Genomic DNA, 14,336 nt, shown 5'->3' with positions numbered 1-14,336 from the left:
CAAATATTATTTTTAACAATTTTTATAATTATATCAGCGAATATAATCTAGTAGTCTTCCTAGTCATTATCCACAAGAATTTCCAGCATTTCAGTCAATTTAGACCTGCCATCCTTGGACAATGATGAGAATAAATGTTCAACACCCTAAGTACCATGACCATCTTGATATATGTTGGAATATGGCTGTATATCTATCTTTTCCTTTATTTGTTAATCCAAATTTTGGTGGGAATCTTGAGTATAAAGCACTTGCATGTTTATTTAACAAAACTAAAAGAAATTTAATAAATAAAAAATAAAAAATGAATTAAAGGAAAAAAATATGTAGAAAATATATTTGGGTATTAGACGGGATCAATCTAAACCATCCCAAAGTGATCCCGCCCAAGTTAGTCCCAAAACCCAAGTCCATATGACTCGGTTCTATTTCAAACCCAAGCAAATCCCGCCCATTCCGCCCCCCTCTACATGAAATATTGTTATTTAGTGAAATAATTGTTGTTCGTACTCATTTGTATTGTTAACTTTTAAAGCTTTTATAACAAATTATAATGTAATTATTTGACACATACACATATATATATAATAAAAAAATTTAAAAATATGTTCACGAAAAATATAAACAAATTTTCTCAAAAAATTCCTGATCCGCTTGGATTAGCTGTTTTTGGGGTTGTTTTTTTAAAAACTATACTATTCATTTTTTGAAAAACAGCAAATGTTGTTTGGATTAGCTGTTTTTGAGAAACAGCTTGTTTTTCAAAAACAAACTTGTTTGGATTATCTGTTTTTGAAAAACAGCTTGTTTTTCAAAAACAAGCTTTTTTTTAGCTATTTTCGAAAAACATTCATTCAAATTGGTAATTAAAAAAATCAATAAATTTCATTCAACAAAATACTTTATCAGTACAACACTGGTATAATTAAAACTATAGATTAATAGATAGAGATTTTACATAAGTGTACATGTCATATACAATAGCCACCGTGGAACCATTAGGGAAAAAGTTTGCCATTCGCAATCCGCCAACTAGTTACAAAAGCTACAAAATAGATAACGACAAAATGGAGCTACTAATGTTGGTGATAGTACATGCTGTTTGCCAAGCCGCTCCTGAATTCATTCCAACCAGCAATTCCTTGAGGCGACATATCCAGTGGTTCTGCACCGGCCATTTGGTCCACCACATGATTTATATTATCTGCCTGTGCTGCAATATTCTCTTCTTCAACAAAATATGCGTCATTCGGGACATTATCGCGCATAAAGTTGTGCAATGCACAGCAAGCCAGGACAATATTATTCTGTGTCGCCATCAAATAGTTCTGCATGGGGCCCTTAAGTATCGGAAATCGCTTCTTAAGAACACCAAACGTGCGTTCTATAATATTCCGTAACGATGCATGGCGTCTGTTGAAAAGTGTTCTTGCTGCCCGCTCCTGTTGGGTTCCCCGTGCACCCCTAAAGGGAGCCATAAATCCTGGCATGTTCGTGTATGCCGCATCCACCGCATAATACTTCCCTGCACACAATGTAATTATAGTTAAGTGCATTATAAATATTACTATAAATGTTTTAAGAAAAGTCATGCGATAAATTCCAAATGGATGATTTAATACCCAAATTACCTTCTGGTGGCCATGGAAAAGCACAATTAGGATCAAGTAAGACATCTTTTAAGATCCTAGAATCATGTGCGCTACCCTCCCACCCTACCCTGACATAAGTGAATCGCATATTATGATCACACACTGCTAATATATTTTGCGATAAGCCGCCATGCCTATTCCGATAACGCTCCCTGTCTTCAGCTCTACACCAAGCTGAAACATGCGTTCCATCAATAGCTCCAACACAATCCTAATCACAATAAGTAGACGTTCAGTCTCCTATAGATTATAATTAATAAGAGATTTCACAAAATATCCCTAACCTTAAACCATGGCCAAAACGTAGCACTGTTCTGTATTCTTGGATTCGTCGTGTGATAATCTATCGGCTGGACAAAATCACGTCCCAAGCGAACGAGAGATCGAAGGCATCGTCGAAGATGACGGTCTGTGGTCTCGGTTGTGCGTTGGAATCTCTCGGCTAGCACCCTATGTCGCTCGTTATGACTCAAGCAAAGAAGGCAAATGGCGAGAGACTCGTGAATGCCTACCCGTCCTGTCGGGTGGGGCTCCCAATAGCCCCTCTCAATCAACAAATCACATAACTGGAGGAAAAGCGAAGCTTCCATTCGAAGGTTGTCGAATATTCTGTCTCGATGGCCGTTTATGAGTTCTACAACCCATTGAGCACCCGACTGTGCACCATCTCGAATTCGTCGGCGTTCCACAGGGTTTAGGTATGGGTCGAACAGAGCCAATCCAACAAGCACAAAGTAGGTGAAGGTCAAAAGTATCTCCTCCTCATCTCCTTCGTCGAAGAAATCCCCACCTTGCAAATAATGCTCATACTCCATTTCCAAATGTGATCTCGGCAGCCAAAGTCACTCGTGATCCTGAGAAAAAAGGCTATTTTCAAAAGGCATGATCAACAACAACGCCATTATCTCCTAATTAAAGCATACTGGCAAATAGCTATATAGCATCAGCAAATCAAGAAGGCAGCTTATGTGCTAGTTCAGGCAACAAATCTGAAAAAAAAAAAATCCACCACATGATAGCTAGTAATATGGCAATAGCTCTTGGAATATATATTCATCACAGTGAATAAGATTTCAAGTCAAGACAGCTACTAACAAGCCAATAAGTGAATATTTGGACAACAACAAAACCTGGCCAATCATATACCTTAGGACAGCATTTTACTTTGCCATTTCAGTTCACAACATTTGTAGCTATGAACAAATGCCTTAAAACGAGTAACCTGTTGTTAATGAAAACTAGCACCACATTCCTAATCCTATCCTTAGAAATTATCCCACAAAGTCATCCCCAAAAATATATACTACTCATGGTTTTAAATAGCAACCAACAGAGGACCAAACACAATTAACTCAAATCCTGCGTTTCGACATATCATATCCAGGGCATTCATGGACACAAAGCCCCCCTGAATTTAGAAATTAACCAAGACAGTCAATGCCACAAACACATCATCAATAATAATAAAAACCCAACAACTCCAGCCGAATGCAATAAAAACTGAACAAACTCATGGCCAGTACGGGGCCAGAATCCAAATAGACAAATCACAACACCTCTGAAAAAAAAACACTCAAATGTATCGGTAGCAAATGCTACAACAAGCTGAGTTGGCTATAAAGAAAGTAAGTCAACAACTCAAGTCTCAGATACAAGCTCCCGATGGAAATGAAACGCCTAGAACGGAGGTGGGGGAGGGGGCTCCTGCGTATCAGGTGGGAAACAGCCTTTCGTTTTCATAAATGTGATGCGGTCGGCGTCCGATTTTGCTAAATTCCAAATGGCCAGCTCTTGCTTATCCTTCAATATTTCAGCCACGGCCATTTTGGAGGCGTATGAAATGTTCTCCATTCCCCGAAGTTGATCCATGGCAACTTCATAGGTGGTTTTGGTCGGGCCACCGCGGCCGGAACACTGCTTGTCCGGAGAACTGACTGACACGCCCATGCTGCTGCTCTTATGGCGACTAACCAGGGACTCAATGGTGTCAAGAGCCTTCATGTACCTATCAGAATGGGAGGCGGTGGACATAGGACTACCGCTTGACATGTCCCCCGATTTTCGCTTTCCTTTGCCCTTTCTCCCTTTCGCTTCATTTGCTCCTGCTAACTCAGTTTGAACACCCTCATGCACAGCATCCAACCTTCCCTTTCCCCGTGACGATCGGGCAAGGTTCTCCATGTATCTCTCCTCGGGTGAAGTACGGGGCTCGTTCTCAAAGCCAGCGCTGAAATCTCCCGTTGCTCCTTGGTTGACAAAAACCTCCTCAAGCAAGTGGTAGACGGTGCAGTCATCTTGAAATTTTAAAAATTTTGGGTTCACCTGACAAAAAAAAAAACACAGTCAAAAGGATATTTGAGGGAGTTGCACGTATAATCTGATTAACTTTTAACAGCCATTAAATTGATATAAAAACAGTTTACTTGACAAAAAATACCTGTGCAAGCTCAGCCCACTTGCTATCGTCCATGAGCCAGGTAAAGTTCTGGCTATCCCAACCCAGTCCCGTTTCCCGCCTCTTGAAGCCAATGTACAGCTTGGTAAGTTCTCGCAAGGCATAGTATTTGGCTCTTATGCTGTCCCAAGTGAACGATGTGCCAAATTGGCTGTTCAACTGCTGTTGAATTTCGGGAACCACGTAGCTACCAATATTATTGTCCCTAATTTCACTAGCTCTATGCATGCTGACTAGGCGCTCAGCAATTTCTATTTCCTGCTTCCTAGTGAAATAAAATTTCTGTCCACCTGGATTGCGCCTTTGTTTTCTCATCTTATTAATCCATAAACAAAGGCAATCAGACACGTTGGTACTTATACTATCGGCGGGACAAAACAGAGATGAAATAATAAGTAGCGAAAGTAGAGGACTAGCAGGTATTACCTTGTAGTAGTTAGAAATGCACGTTTGTAAATCGTTTTCCCCCCAAGCTGAGTTGGATCCCCTTGGACTGTCACAATTTTTCGTCTTCAATGCTGTGTTTGCATACGAGTCAAAATTAGTCGCACTAAACAAGGCAGTAAACAGAGTCAGAACCACGCAAACTACCTTTGGAAGCACGGCGGGTAATAGGGGGCATGTAACTTTAGAGAACGGCAATGAAAACACCAACCTACCCTGTTTTGTAGCACCAAACAGCAGTATGAAGTTAGACTGCAGATACCAATCTCATTTATAGCCGGAGAAGACAATTTAAAATCACAGAAATAGCATCAGAGAGTTCATTTTGGGGTAAAAACACAAGAATTAATGCTACAATAATATGAAAACATGACTGCAGTCGCATTTCAACAAAGCGAGACACACTCATGGGGGCAATAATATGCCAAAGCACAATCAGAAGCACAAGTTCTCCATGTAATTTCCATCAGAAGCACAAACATATGCTTCATTCACTGAATTTAGGCAATTCTAATGAATCTCAATCTTGGTAAATTTATATAAGGACTATCGAATACAACCACCAACTCCGACAAAACAGCACCCTTCAAAATTCATGACCAACTCATATGAATTGAAGTCAATGCCGTATTGTGGTCATCCACTTTCTCAATATTTTGAAAAATGAAATCTGACATTGAATTCAGAGCATGGCCAGTTTATCGTCTCAATATTCAAACCAGCTCAATTTTTCATGGTTCATTTTCAGCATTGCCGAGACTTGGTTCATCCACCACAATACTCTGCACAACTAATCTGTAACTCTACTGTCCAACACCTCTAAATGTGATGATTTGGAAAATTGAAAGCAGCGCACAAATTTTGACCTCACAGTCAAATTTTTGGGGCTTCCGGACATCAAATTTTGAACATCCCACACATTATTCTTTACAATACGCAGCAAGAACAGTAAAGTGAAAGTCGCAAAATGCCTTAGAAACATAACCTTAACAGTACATCGAAGGGCGAAGACGGGTTGGAGCTGCCAGTCACTCGAGATGTGTTGTTCGCTGTGAAAGGGGGTTAAGATCCTGATGGATTGAAGCGCGATGATGGGCTCTTGCAGACAAGGTCACATCTCAAAGAGGGGCGTACTAGCAAGATGGATCGAAGATCGAAGAGGGGGTTGGAGCTCAGAGGAGGTTTGGAAGTGAAGTCGCGAGCTGAAGGAGGTTGGAATCGAAGGTTGCGAGCTAAAATCTGCTTCGATTACTCATAATTTCGCCTCTCGATGGCCGGCAATGGTGCTTCGGAGGAGTACTTTGCACAAGCTCCTGACTGGTCCCTGTTCTGAATATGTCTTCGCGTTCAGCACAGAAGGCAATTTGGTAAAGTAGCGTCGGCAAAGGAAAGCCAAAAACAAGACAATTGGCTATTTTGCCAAAAACGTCGCAGTTTTATTAAAGACCCACTGTAGACTTACTTATCAATAAGTGTTGTTTCTCAAAGACAAAAACAGTTTTTGAAAAAACTGTCAATCCAAACGAACCCTCCAATTTCTCCAATTCAAAGTTTTAACTTAAATTATCAAAATCATATTAAAAGCTATTGTGCGTGTCTTGACTAAATTCTTCAATTTTTAAAAATTTTTTGAACGAAGCAGTAGCCCAGTACCGTAAGGGGCGTTTAATGTACGAAGGACATCAACATGATAGTAACATTTAATGGTTGATTACAACTTGACAAAGTAGGACCATTGAAATGTAAGAGATCGAAATGAAAAAAGACGGTAAAGACTTCCGAAACGTAACAAGTCGATCAGCACAAGGCACCGAAGGGGCCGGTGGACCTAAACAAACATGTACCGATGACTCTCATTTGGATAAACGAGTTCGCTTTCAATAACACAAAATATCAGTCAGAAGCATTAGATATGAACAAGGAATATGTAATGGAGAACATACCACCAGAAAATAAAGGCGCTTAGTTTGCAAATGGCTGTTACAAAGAAAAACGAAAATATGTCTCCTCTTCATTTTTCATTGGCTACAAATTCTTCTTCTCCCTTTGGATAGGTTCAGCAGGTGAGATGTGAAAAGAAACAAGCTGGAAAAGAAGGGGGTATTGGAAACCATGGAGTTCGAACCCTCATGATCATGTAAAGACCCTTGACCATTCTACTTCGCACAATTTAATCTGAAAATACACTTGAAAATGAGAGGGCATCAACTTCTTATCTTCAAATCAAATGCACATAATGAAAATATATTCACACACACTCAGAAGCTATGTCAATCAATGTGAGAGGCTAGGTAAGATCATCTTCATCTAAGGGCTCTTCTTCTGGGGCAGCACCCTTCAACGAAGTCACATCACCCATCGGCAATTTCCGAGCATGCCTGATGATCTGCAGCAGTAACACTGTCAAAAAGTTCTTCCAAACCTCTATATCCACACAACAATAAGACCATGTAAAAAATTGCATGATTTTTTCAAATAGCAAATTTGTGTTTATGTCATTTGCGGTACCAATAATTTCTACCCCCAGTTCCTTTCTTACTTGTCGATACAACTACCATGACATCCAACAAATGAGGACACGCCAATGAAGTATATATAAATGCATAAAAATAACCGTGGGAGTGGGACAGTTTGAATCCTAATTATTTTTTCTAGACACCACACCTAACCGTCCATGAAAAATCAAGGCTAATATATTCCATCATTTTGAAGCAGACAAAGACGTTTTGGTGATTTTATAGCCCAATGCATAGACACCATCAGTCACAGTGGCGGAGCTAGGAATTGCAATTAGGGGGGGCGAGTCTCTGTTATTTGGACAAAGTCCAAATAACTTTCAAACATTATTATTTGGGTCCTTAGGAGGGGGTAAAGTGAAATTTTTTATCAATATTTTGGGGGGGGGGGGCAAAACAATATAAGAAAAATTTTTTTTACTTAGAAATTTTTTTATAACAATTGGAAGGGGGGCAAAGTGAAATTTTTTATCAATATTTGGGGGGGCAAAACAATATTAAAAAAATTTTTTTACTTAGAAAATTTTTTTTTTTAACAATTGGACCCCCTTCCCTCCGCCCCTGCCATCAGATGGTGCGGAATAAACTGAAAAGATGGATTACCGCGTGGTCTAGATTGGAAATAGTGCTTGATTGAGCCACCCGTTTGATTTCCTCCACATCCCCGTCAGAATAAGCAGAAAGAAGTCTATTGGCACAACGATTTTGATCACTGTTCAAGAAAGCTTCAATCCTGCAAAAGAAGAGCCAATAATGACAAGTTCATAAGAAAATTCTGGTAAAGGACTGCTAAGAAAGGATTGGGTTTTCTTTGGTATTGATGAAATGTACAAACATTTAAAAAGGCTCAAATCCTTCATGTTAGAAGTTTAAGAGTTAATCCAACAAAGGAAATTCATATAATCACAATACTTTCTCCCACCCCAGTCTGCTGAATATCTGACCAGGTAAAACAAATCCAGCCCACATAGGAGAGGCCAATACAAGATATATGACAATGTAAATTCTCTGTCCTATATGAGCTAAACCTTTCTGATAAAACAGTGATTGAAGAGATCTTAATTCATATTAAATGGTGTACATGCGTACAATTACTTGAAGGAAATTGACAACTCTGAACGTTTGATTCTTCTATTCTGTTAGTTTCCTTTTCGAACCATTTATTCCTTTACCGTTTTACCTGTTCTTTCTTTCTTTGGCATGCATGTCAGCTAAACAGTCATAAAGGAGAATGTGCTACTTGAAAAACTGAAAGCTAAGAAAACAAGAAAACTCTTAACTAAGAAATTTAAAAAATAGAAAGGAAAAAAAAAAACTTGTTCTATGCCAGGATTTGAGGTGTTGTGAATGATGCAAAAAATTAGAATTTGAACGTACTGGCAACAATCATTGTGGCACTTCTCTGCTTGCTGGAAGTCATGAGCATAAAGGTATACAATGATGGCACTGAGATAAGCCTAGAACCAAATCAGACATGTCAACTTCAATTCTAAAAGTGGAATACAATCCTTTACACAAATTCAAATACAAATATTAGATGCACAAGTGCGACCTGAAGTTACAAGATATAGCAAAATTCAGTAACACGCAAGATATTCACAAAATTTAGCTGAAGCTATGCAACTAATTAGTCATCATCAAACATTTAATGACACCCCAAAAAAAAAAAAGAAAAACAGATTTACTTGGGTTCACAAATGACGAAAGCCTTTGACAGTCTGGAATCAAGTTATTAGTAAAACTGCCAATATGTGTGCATGCATGGGATCAATAACCTAGGGATCTCTTTATCAAGACCAGCCATTTGTGCCAGCAATCCCTCAAAAGTTCACAAATAAGAACCTAAATTTTTATATCCTTCTCTATCTCAGACCCAACGGCAATCTGTCATAGGAATGTCATTGAGGATTATCAAAGAGAAACGTTATAGGAACCATGTTCTGTTTTTGCTTGTATATATCTTGTTTGACTTTGATACTTTAGGCTAACAATATGAGCAACGAGTTAACTACTACAGCATTGTCCACAGTCCACACAATAAAATAGGCTGAGAACATCTCCCCTGTTTCACAAAGAAACACTAAAAGCATTAGATTTTCCATGACTTCACTGAGATATAAGATGGTATTCAGGGAAAGATCATGCTTTCTGCATATCACAAGATTGCTGATGATGTCACAAAAGAATAAGAGTTAAATATGTAACTATACGTGCAGATCAGGTTGAAATTAGCCTATGGGAATCAACAGGCCACAGCACCACCTTTAGGATGAAGATCACCCAGACCTAAAGGAACCTTGACCCTCAACAAACAGCTAGATAATCCAAGTATTAGGGCTACCTTCAAACTTAATGTCTTCAATTCTGAGCTCACATCATCTAAGGAAACCTAAGGATCTGCAAGATTGTGGCTCAAATTAAATGGCATCAACTCATTGAAGAAAATGATGCTCCAACCACTAAAAAATTTAGGAAAAGAAGTTGGTGAGCACCCTAGACTTAGGATAACTTTTGTCTTCGCAGCCATTATATATGCATACACCGCTTTTAGAAAAACTGAGATTGCTCTTTCCCCAATATTATGTTTTAGGTGCCTGGCTTTCACACTTCAATTTCTTCTCAATCTCAACCACCCTTCAAAGATCACATAACACCCAAATGGCTAACCTCTTCCTAACTCATTATTAGAAATTTACATTTATACGAGATTAATAGATAACATTATCAAAGAAGGATTAACTGGAACATCAGGACTCGCAAAGACAAGAGAAAATGGTTAATTGTATTATTTAAAAAAGAACATACACTTGCAAAGATGTTTGACGCAAACAATCAATTGACAGTTGACACGAAATGTCTAAAGTTTCACTGAGTAAAAGCAAGAAATATGCTTGGTGTCTAGAGGTGAAAGGTAAATGCTAAAAACCTTCATACCTTGCATTGACTATGAGTTGCATTACATTTATCTGCTGCCAATGCCCATCTCAACAGAACAGTTGCTGCATCTGTATACCTGTGGAAGATGAGAGCCGACGAATTACTTGCACATACAATTCTTGGATAAAAGTCATGTTAATAAGTATGGTTATGAGTTATGACACAATAACTACTAAAATGTTTTATTACGTTGTTATGTGATAAATGCTTCAGACCTTTGAGGCTTAACTCATGACGTTCTTGAGAATCTTGATTTTCTTTTGTATTCTTATACTACCAACTATTTTCACTTAGCAGTACAACTTTCAATGACTCACATTCGCTTATAATTGCTTAATACCTCAAAAACTTTAACTTTTCATCATCATGTCTACATAGTTTCAAAATCAGTTGTCAGGGTTCCACATGTTCCCTACTTTGCCACACATTCCCAATTTGTATTCGAGTATTACATGTTTTCACAACTCACCAAACTTCCACGTCAAGATGAAAGGAATAAACAATTAGCTCGAAGATTTAAAGCAACACCATCATCTGCTATCCATCTTAAAGATGAGGGGAAAAAAAAGACTAACTTCTCAAATTTGTAAAAACCTAACAAGGCCTCTAGGAATTTATGTTCAGAAGCATCCCCCATTCAAGTATTTTCAGGTTCTATGGAGTAAAATGGCAAGTTTTACTTGAACTACATGAATCCTCCCCAAAAATGTTATTAAATTTTTTTACTTATCATTTATACTTCACATAGTCACCTGATGACAGAAAAGGTTGCATGAGAGGAACCAAAATAGAGGTGTCAGGGATGTATTTTGCTATGGCGAAAATGCAACACACCTTATATTTGCCAAAAGTCACGGTTTCCATTCATAAATTAACAGCATAAACCAACAAATAATTCGAAAAAAAAGGATTAACTTAAAAGTTTCAGATTTGGTATCACTTAGTGCTTAGACATGAGAACTAAAAAAAGAGTTGAAGAGAGACTCAACAATCAACAGTAATCACTCAGATTTATTAACTTAAAATGAACGAAGGCCCTCTTACTTTTCAAGTTTCAAATAGACACTAGCAGCGGCACGATATAAGTCAAAGGCCATTTGTTCCTTGCCGTCCTCCTCAAGAGTTTCACAAGCATCAATATATAGCTTGACAGCATCCTCAGGCAGAGCATCTTCTAAAGCACTGTCATAAATTTACCTTTCTTTAAACTGTGCAAAAGGTTATTAAATATGAAAAAAGAAAGAAAAGAGGCACAAAAAGGAAAAGGATATCATCCCCCAAGTAGCTAGTAGTGTATATTTGACTCCGGGAAAATTACAAGGAAATTTCTCTTTCGAATAGCCATACATTTGTAAGAGTTGCTTCTTTCTAAAAGAACTCTCATAGAAAGTACCAATTCATGCAATAAATCCTTCTAGATGTTAAATGCAACAAATGCCTCAAAATCAAGGGTAGAAGATAAAGTTGCAGAAGCAATAGAAGAAAATGAAAGTTGTTGTGCAAGGTTTGCAGCAAAGAAAGATACAAGCCAAAGCATCCATTAAAGTAAGAACTTCTAGTGGGTGATCAAGCATCACTTCCCCGAACTCTACTCCTACCTCCCTTTTTCTCCTCCCTGGTGATTCTAACATGACCACCTACTCAATATGATCCCTGTTAATCTAACATGACCAGCCACCCAATATGAACACAATCCATAATGATCAGAATAGATTTGAAGGAAGATGGGCTCAGATCTGTATCCAAAATAACATACAGATAGGTCGATCCATAAGTTGACCCATATGACAAAGCCAATTTCCTACACCAGTGAAATGTAATACCACTCCTTCTAGGACAGTTAAGTATTTCAGCTAGATTGAACAAAAGAAAAAAATTTAAACACATAGTTAGCTTCTTCTAGTGTTATTGGATTGTGGCATAACATAAAAGGACCAAGTTCTGAAGTATAAATTTCAACTATAACTCTGTACAGCTATGAATATCCATCGCTTTTTAGCACGTTCAACTTGAAACAGCTGCAGAAATGCAACTATATTAGACACAACAAAAGACACACGCACACACACACCCCCCACCCCCCGGGGGGCTCTAATATGCATTACATGAAGGAGACACTTTGAACAATATGTTTAATTTATTATGAGAAAAAAATCCATGAAAAATGAAAATAAGTATACCTAACAAAGTAGAAAAAAATTATAGTCCAGCAAGAAATCATTGCTTACCGAGCACCCTTAGCAAGTGCATCTGATGCAGGTTGTGACCGTCCACATTCAATGTATAACTCAGATGCACGTCTATAAAAGTCAGCAACTTCACGCCAGTTTCCTAGTTCTTTAGCCACAGTAGCAGCAGATTCCATATGTTTAGCAGCATCCCAAGGTCTAATTTACGAGTCAAGGAAGCGGAATGTAAAAAAATATGAAAATTCAGAAATAGTAGTCATAGACAGGATATGAAGATAACATCTCCTGTCCCTTGGAAGCTTTCTCAAATGCCTCTTTTGCTTTCTCATGCTTTTTTGACAGCCTAAATGCATTAGCTACAAAACAAAACAAAAATAAAAACAAAGTAAACATCCAGAAAACACACGACGAGTAACTAGTATTTAAACTTCTTATTATGCCATGGAATGATAGTTAAAATTGGAAAACTACCTGCCTGCTCATACAAAACTGTGGCACTTTTCCAATCAGCACTCCATCTAGTTAAACTAAGTTTTGTTCTACAAAATCCGTATGCAAGTAAGTTAGATTGCAAAAAATGTCCATTATACATATAACTTAAAAATAATATCTCCATTCTGACATGAGAATCATAAAATCAAACATTGAGTTTGACATACAATATAAGCAACGCGATTCATATACAGTTCGTATATAAAATATTGTAAATTTTTTTTCTTCATTTCCATCTCCAAGAAATCCCGTATGAGCTGAGAATTCTCATATAGAAGAGTCTCTAGCTGAGCATATTATGTATCATGAAGAATCAAATTCAGTACTAGTGCTATTTTTCTGCAATCGGAAACATCCACCATAAATGTTTGAAATTGACATTTCCTAAAATGTAAATTTCCTAATTCCACCCTTCAAATTTATTTACATGGAATCGAGATCGGAAAATGCACAAACTCCAAAAACCAAAAAGCAGTATTAAAAACAGCTCATGATTTCCAGTCACTACAAATTACGATTCAGAAGATGTTCACTGGTCACGATAGAATTCCTACTCCTAATCCACAAAGTTCGCGTCCAAATTGAACACAATACTCGCATTATCCATCTCAAGAACATTTCAACTAGTCCAGTAGCCAAACCACATAAAAATGCCGAAATCGGCAACATTATTATTCTCGTCCCAAAAAACTTAGATCAGCTTCAAGAAGACCACACAAAATAATAATAATAATAATAATAATAACAGAATTCTCCCTCGTTTCTCAATCATTCTCCGATGAATTGAGAAATGTCAGGATATCAAATTCAGCTGTAAATATTCGAGAATCACATCACCCGTATCTGTATTTCGTTGAGTAACAAACTTTTTCTGCAAATACAAATATCAATGCTAGGGAGAGAGGGGTTTGGAGACTGACAGTTTATCGGCTTTTGCGATCAACTTGTCGGGATCGGAAGACATGGCTGGGTTTGGCTGGCAGCTGCGGGGTCCTGCTTCCGTCAGAATTCAATAACCGCTGCCTTTAAAATTAAATATTGAAATGATGATGGAATCTAGCGTATTATTCACTCTTTCCCTTTTTTTTTTTTTTTTGGTTGACTGCTGTATTTTACATTTTTACTGCCAGTCAATCCAGCTAGGAAAATTTTAGGGAGTGGTCACCTCACCGGAAGGGAAATCTAAAGTGAAGGCGTCATGCTGTATTACCGTAACAGATCACGCCTTCAGATTTGTTGGTCAAACCACCTCCTGCAGTCACTACGGCATGCAGATGATTAGAAGTAGTAAAATGAAGGCGTGCCCGTTTGTTAAAGTAAATGTGTCACGCCTCTTTGGTAAATGGTGTGGCCGTATAGTCAAGCCTAGCCTAATTCTTGGAAGAGAAGGGAAAAGGGGGTTTGGGTGCATGGTGGCTCCCCAAAAACAGCTTTGTGTGTCCGTCTAATTTTGTAGCCATTGTGCTTGACCTAATCGGTGGAGCGGGGCGGAGGGTGGTGTTTTGCGCATGGTGCCACAAATATGGCAAGATGCATCCCTCTTACCATAACAACTCCAAATGAACTGAATCTGCAATTGAATAAACTTCGAATTGTACCTTAAAGAAACAGCATGTGTACTTCAATGTAGTTTTATCACTTAGGCTTTAGA

The 14,336-nt window shown here is 38.1% G+C and overlaps 2 protein-coding genes across 3 annotated transcripts; both read right to left on the bottom strand.

Moving 5' to 3' along the window:
• Positions 1–998: 998 nt before the first annotated feature.
• Positions 999–6,012, bottom strand: LOC140014442 (protein ALP1-like). 2 transcript variants are annotated; one of them, XM_072065326.1, is made up of 5 exons: positions 4,699–4,740; positions 4,534–4,625; positions 1,937–2,506; positions 1,632–1,863; positions 999–1,525 (listed from the first exon to the last, which is right to left on the bottom strand). In XM_072065326.1, exons 3-5 carry the CDS (start codon positions 2,465–2,467, stop codon positions 1,077–1,079), a joined length of 1,212 nt encoding a protein of 403 aa, XP_071921427.1. In that variant the 5' UTR covers positions 2,468–2,506; positions 4,534–4,625; positions 4,699–4,740; the 3' UTR covers positions 999–1,076. The 2 variants fall into 2 exon arrangements, with proteins under 2 accessions (XP_071921427.1, XP_071921428.1); XM_072065327.1 differs by lacking the exons at positions 999–1,525; positions 1,632–1,863; positions 1,937–2,506 and adding exons at positions 3,091–3,974; positions 4,090–4,422; positions 5,537–6,012 and having other exon boundaries at positions 4,699–4,767.
• A 395-nt stretch (positions 6,013–6,407) lies between these two features.
• Positions 6,408–13,752, bottom strand: LOC113708793 (gamma-soluble NSF attachment protein). The gene is made up of 9 exons (XM_072064810.1): positions 13,606–13,752; positions 12,665–12,732; positions 12,465–12,549; positions 12,233–12,391; positions 11,049–11,186; positions 10,002–10,080; positions 8,445–8,524; positions 7,671–7,800; positions 6,408–6,937 (listed from the first exon to the last, which is right to left on the bottom strand). Exons 1-9 carry the CDS (start codon positions 13,647–13,649, stop codon positions 6,839–6,841), a joined length of 882 nt encoding a protein of 293 aa, XP_071920911.1. The 5' UTR covers positions 13,650–13,752; the 3' UTR covers positions 6,408–6,838.
• Positions 13,753–14,336: the final 584 nt, after the last annotated feature.

This window comes from Coffea arabica, chromosome 9c (assembly GCF_036785885.1).
Source record: "Coffea arabica cultivar ET-39 chromosome 9c, Coffea Arabica ET-39 HiFi, whole genome shotgun sequence".
NCBI lineage: Eukaryota > Viridiplantae > Streptophyta > Magnoliopsida > Gentianales > Rubiaceae > Coffea > Coffea arabica.
This window is presented reverse-complemented; position numbering and strand designations above follow the sequence as displayed.

What these genes read in the sequence shown, in the direction of transcription:
- LOC140014442 (XM_072065326.1), bottom strand. Translation starts at nt 2,467, where the DNA reads ATGGAGTATGAGCATTATTTGCAAGGTGGGGATTTCTTCGACGAAGGA. An exon ending in CGTTTTGGCCATGGTTTAAG is followed by an intron (nt 1,864 to 1,936) that starts GTTAGGGATATT and finishes TATTGTGATTAG; the next exon opens with GATTGTGTTGGAGCTATTGA. An exon ending in TTTTCCATGGCCACCAGAAG is followed by an intron (nt 1,526 to 1,631) that starts GTAATTTGGGTA and finishes CATTGTGTGCAG; the next exon opens with GGAAGTATTATGCGGTGGAT.
- LOC113708793 (XM_072064810.1), bottom strand. Translation starts at nt 13,649, where the DNA reads ATGTCTTCCGATCCCGACAAGTTGATCGCAAAAGCCGATAAACT. An exon ending in AGTTTTGTATGAGCAGGCAG is followed by an intron (nt 12,550 to 12,664) that starts GTAGTTTTCCAA and finishes TTTGTTTTGTAG; the next exon opens with CTAATGCATTTAGGCTGTCA. An exon ending in GTCTATTTGAAACTTGAAAA is followed by an intron (nt 10,081 to 11,048) that starts GTAAGAGGGCCT and finishes CATCTTCCACAG; the next exon opens with GTATACAGATGCAGCAACTG.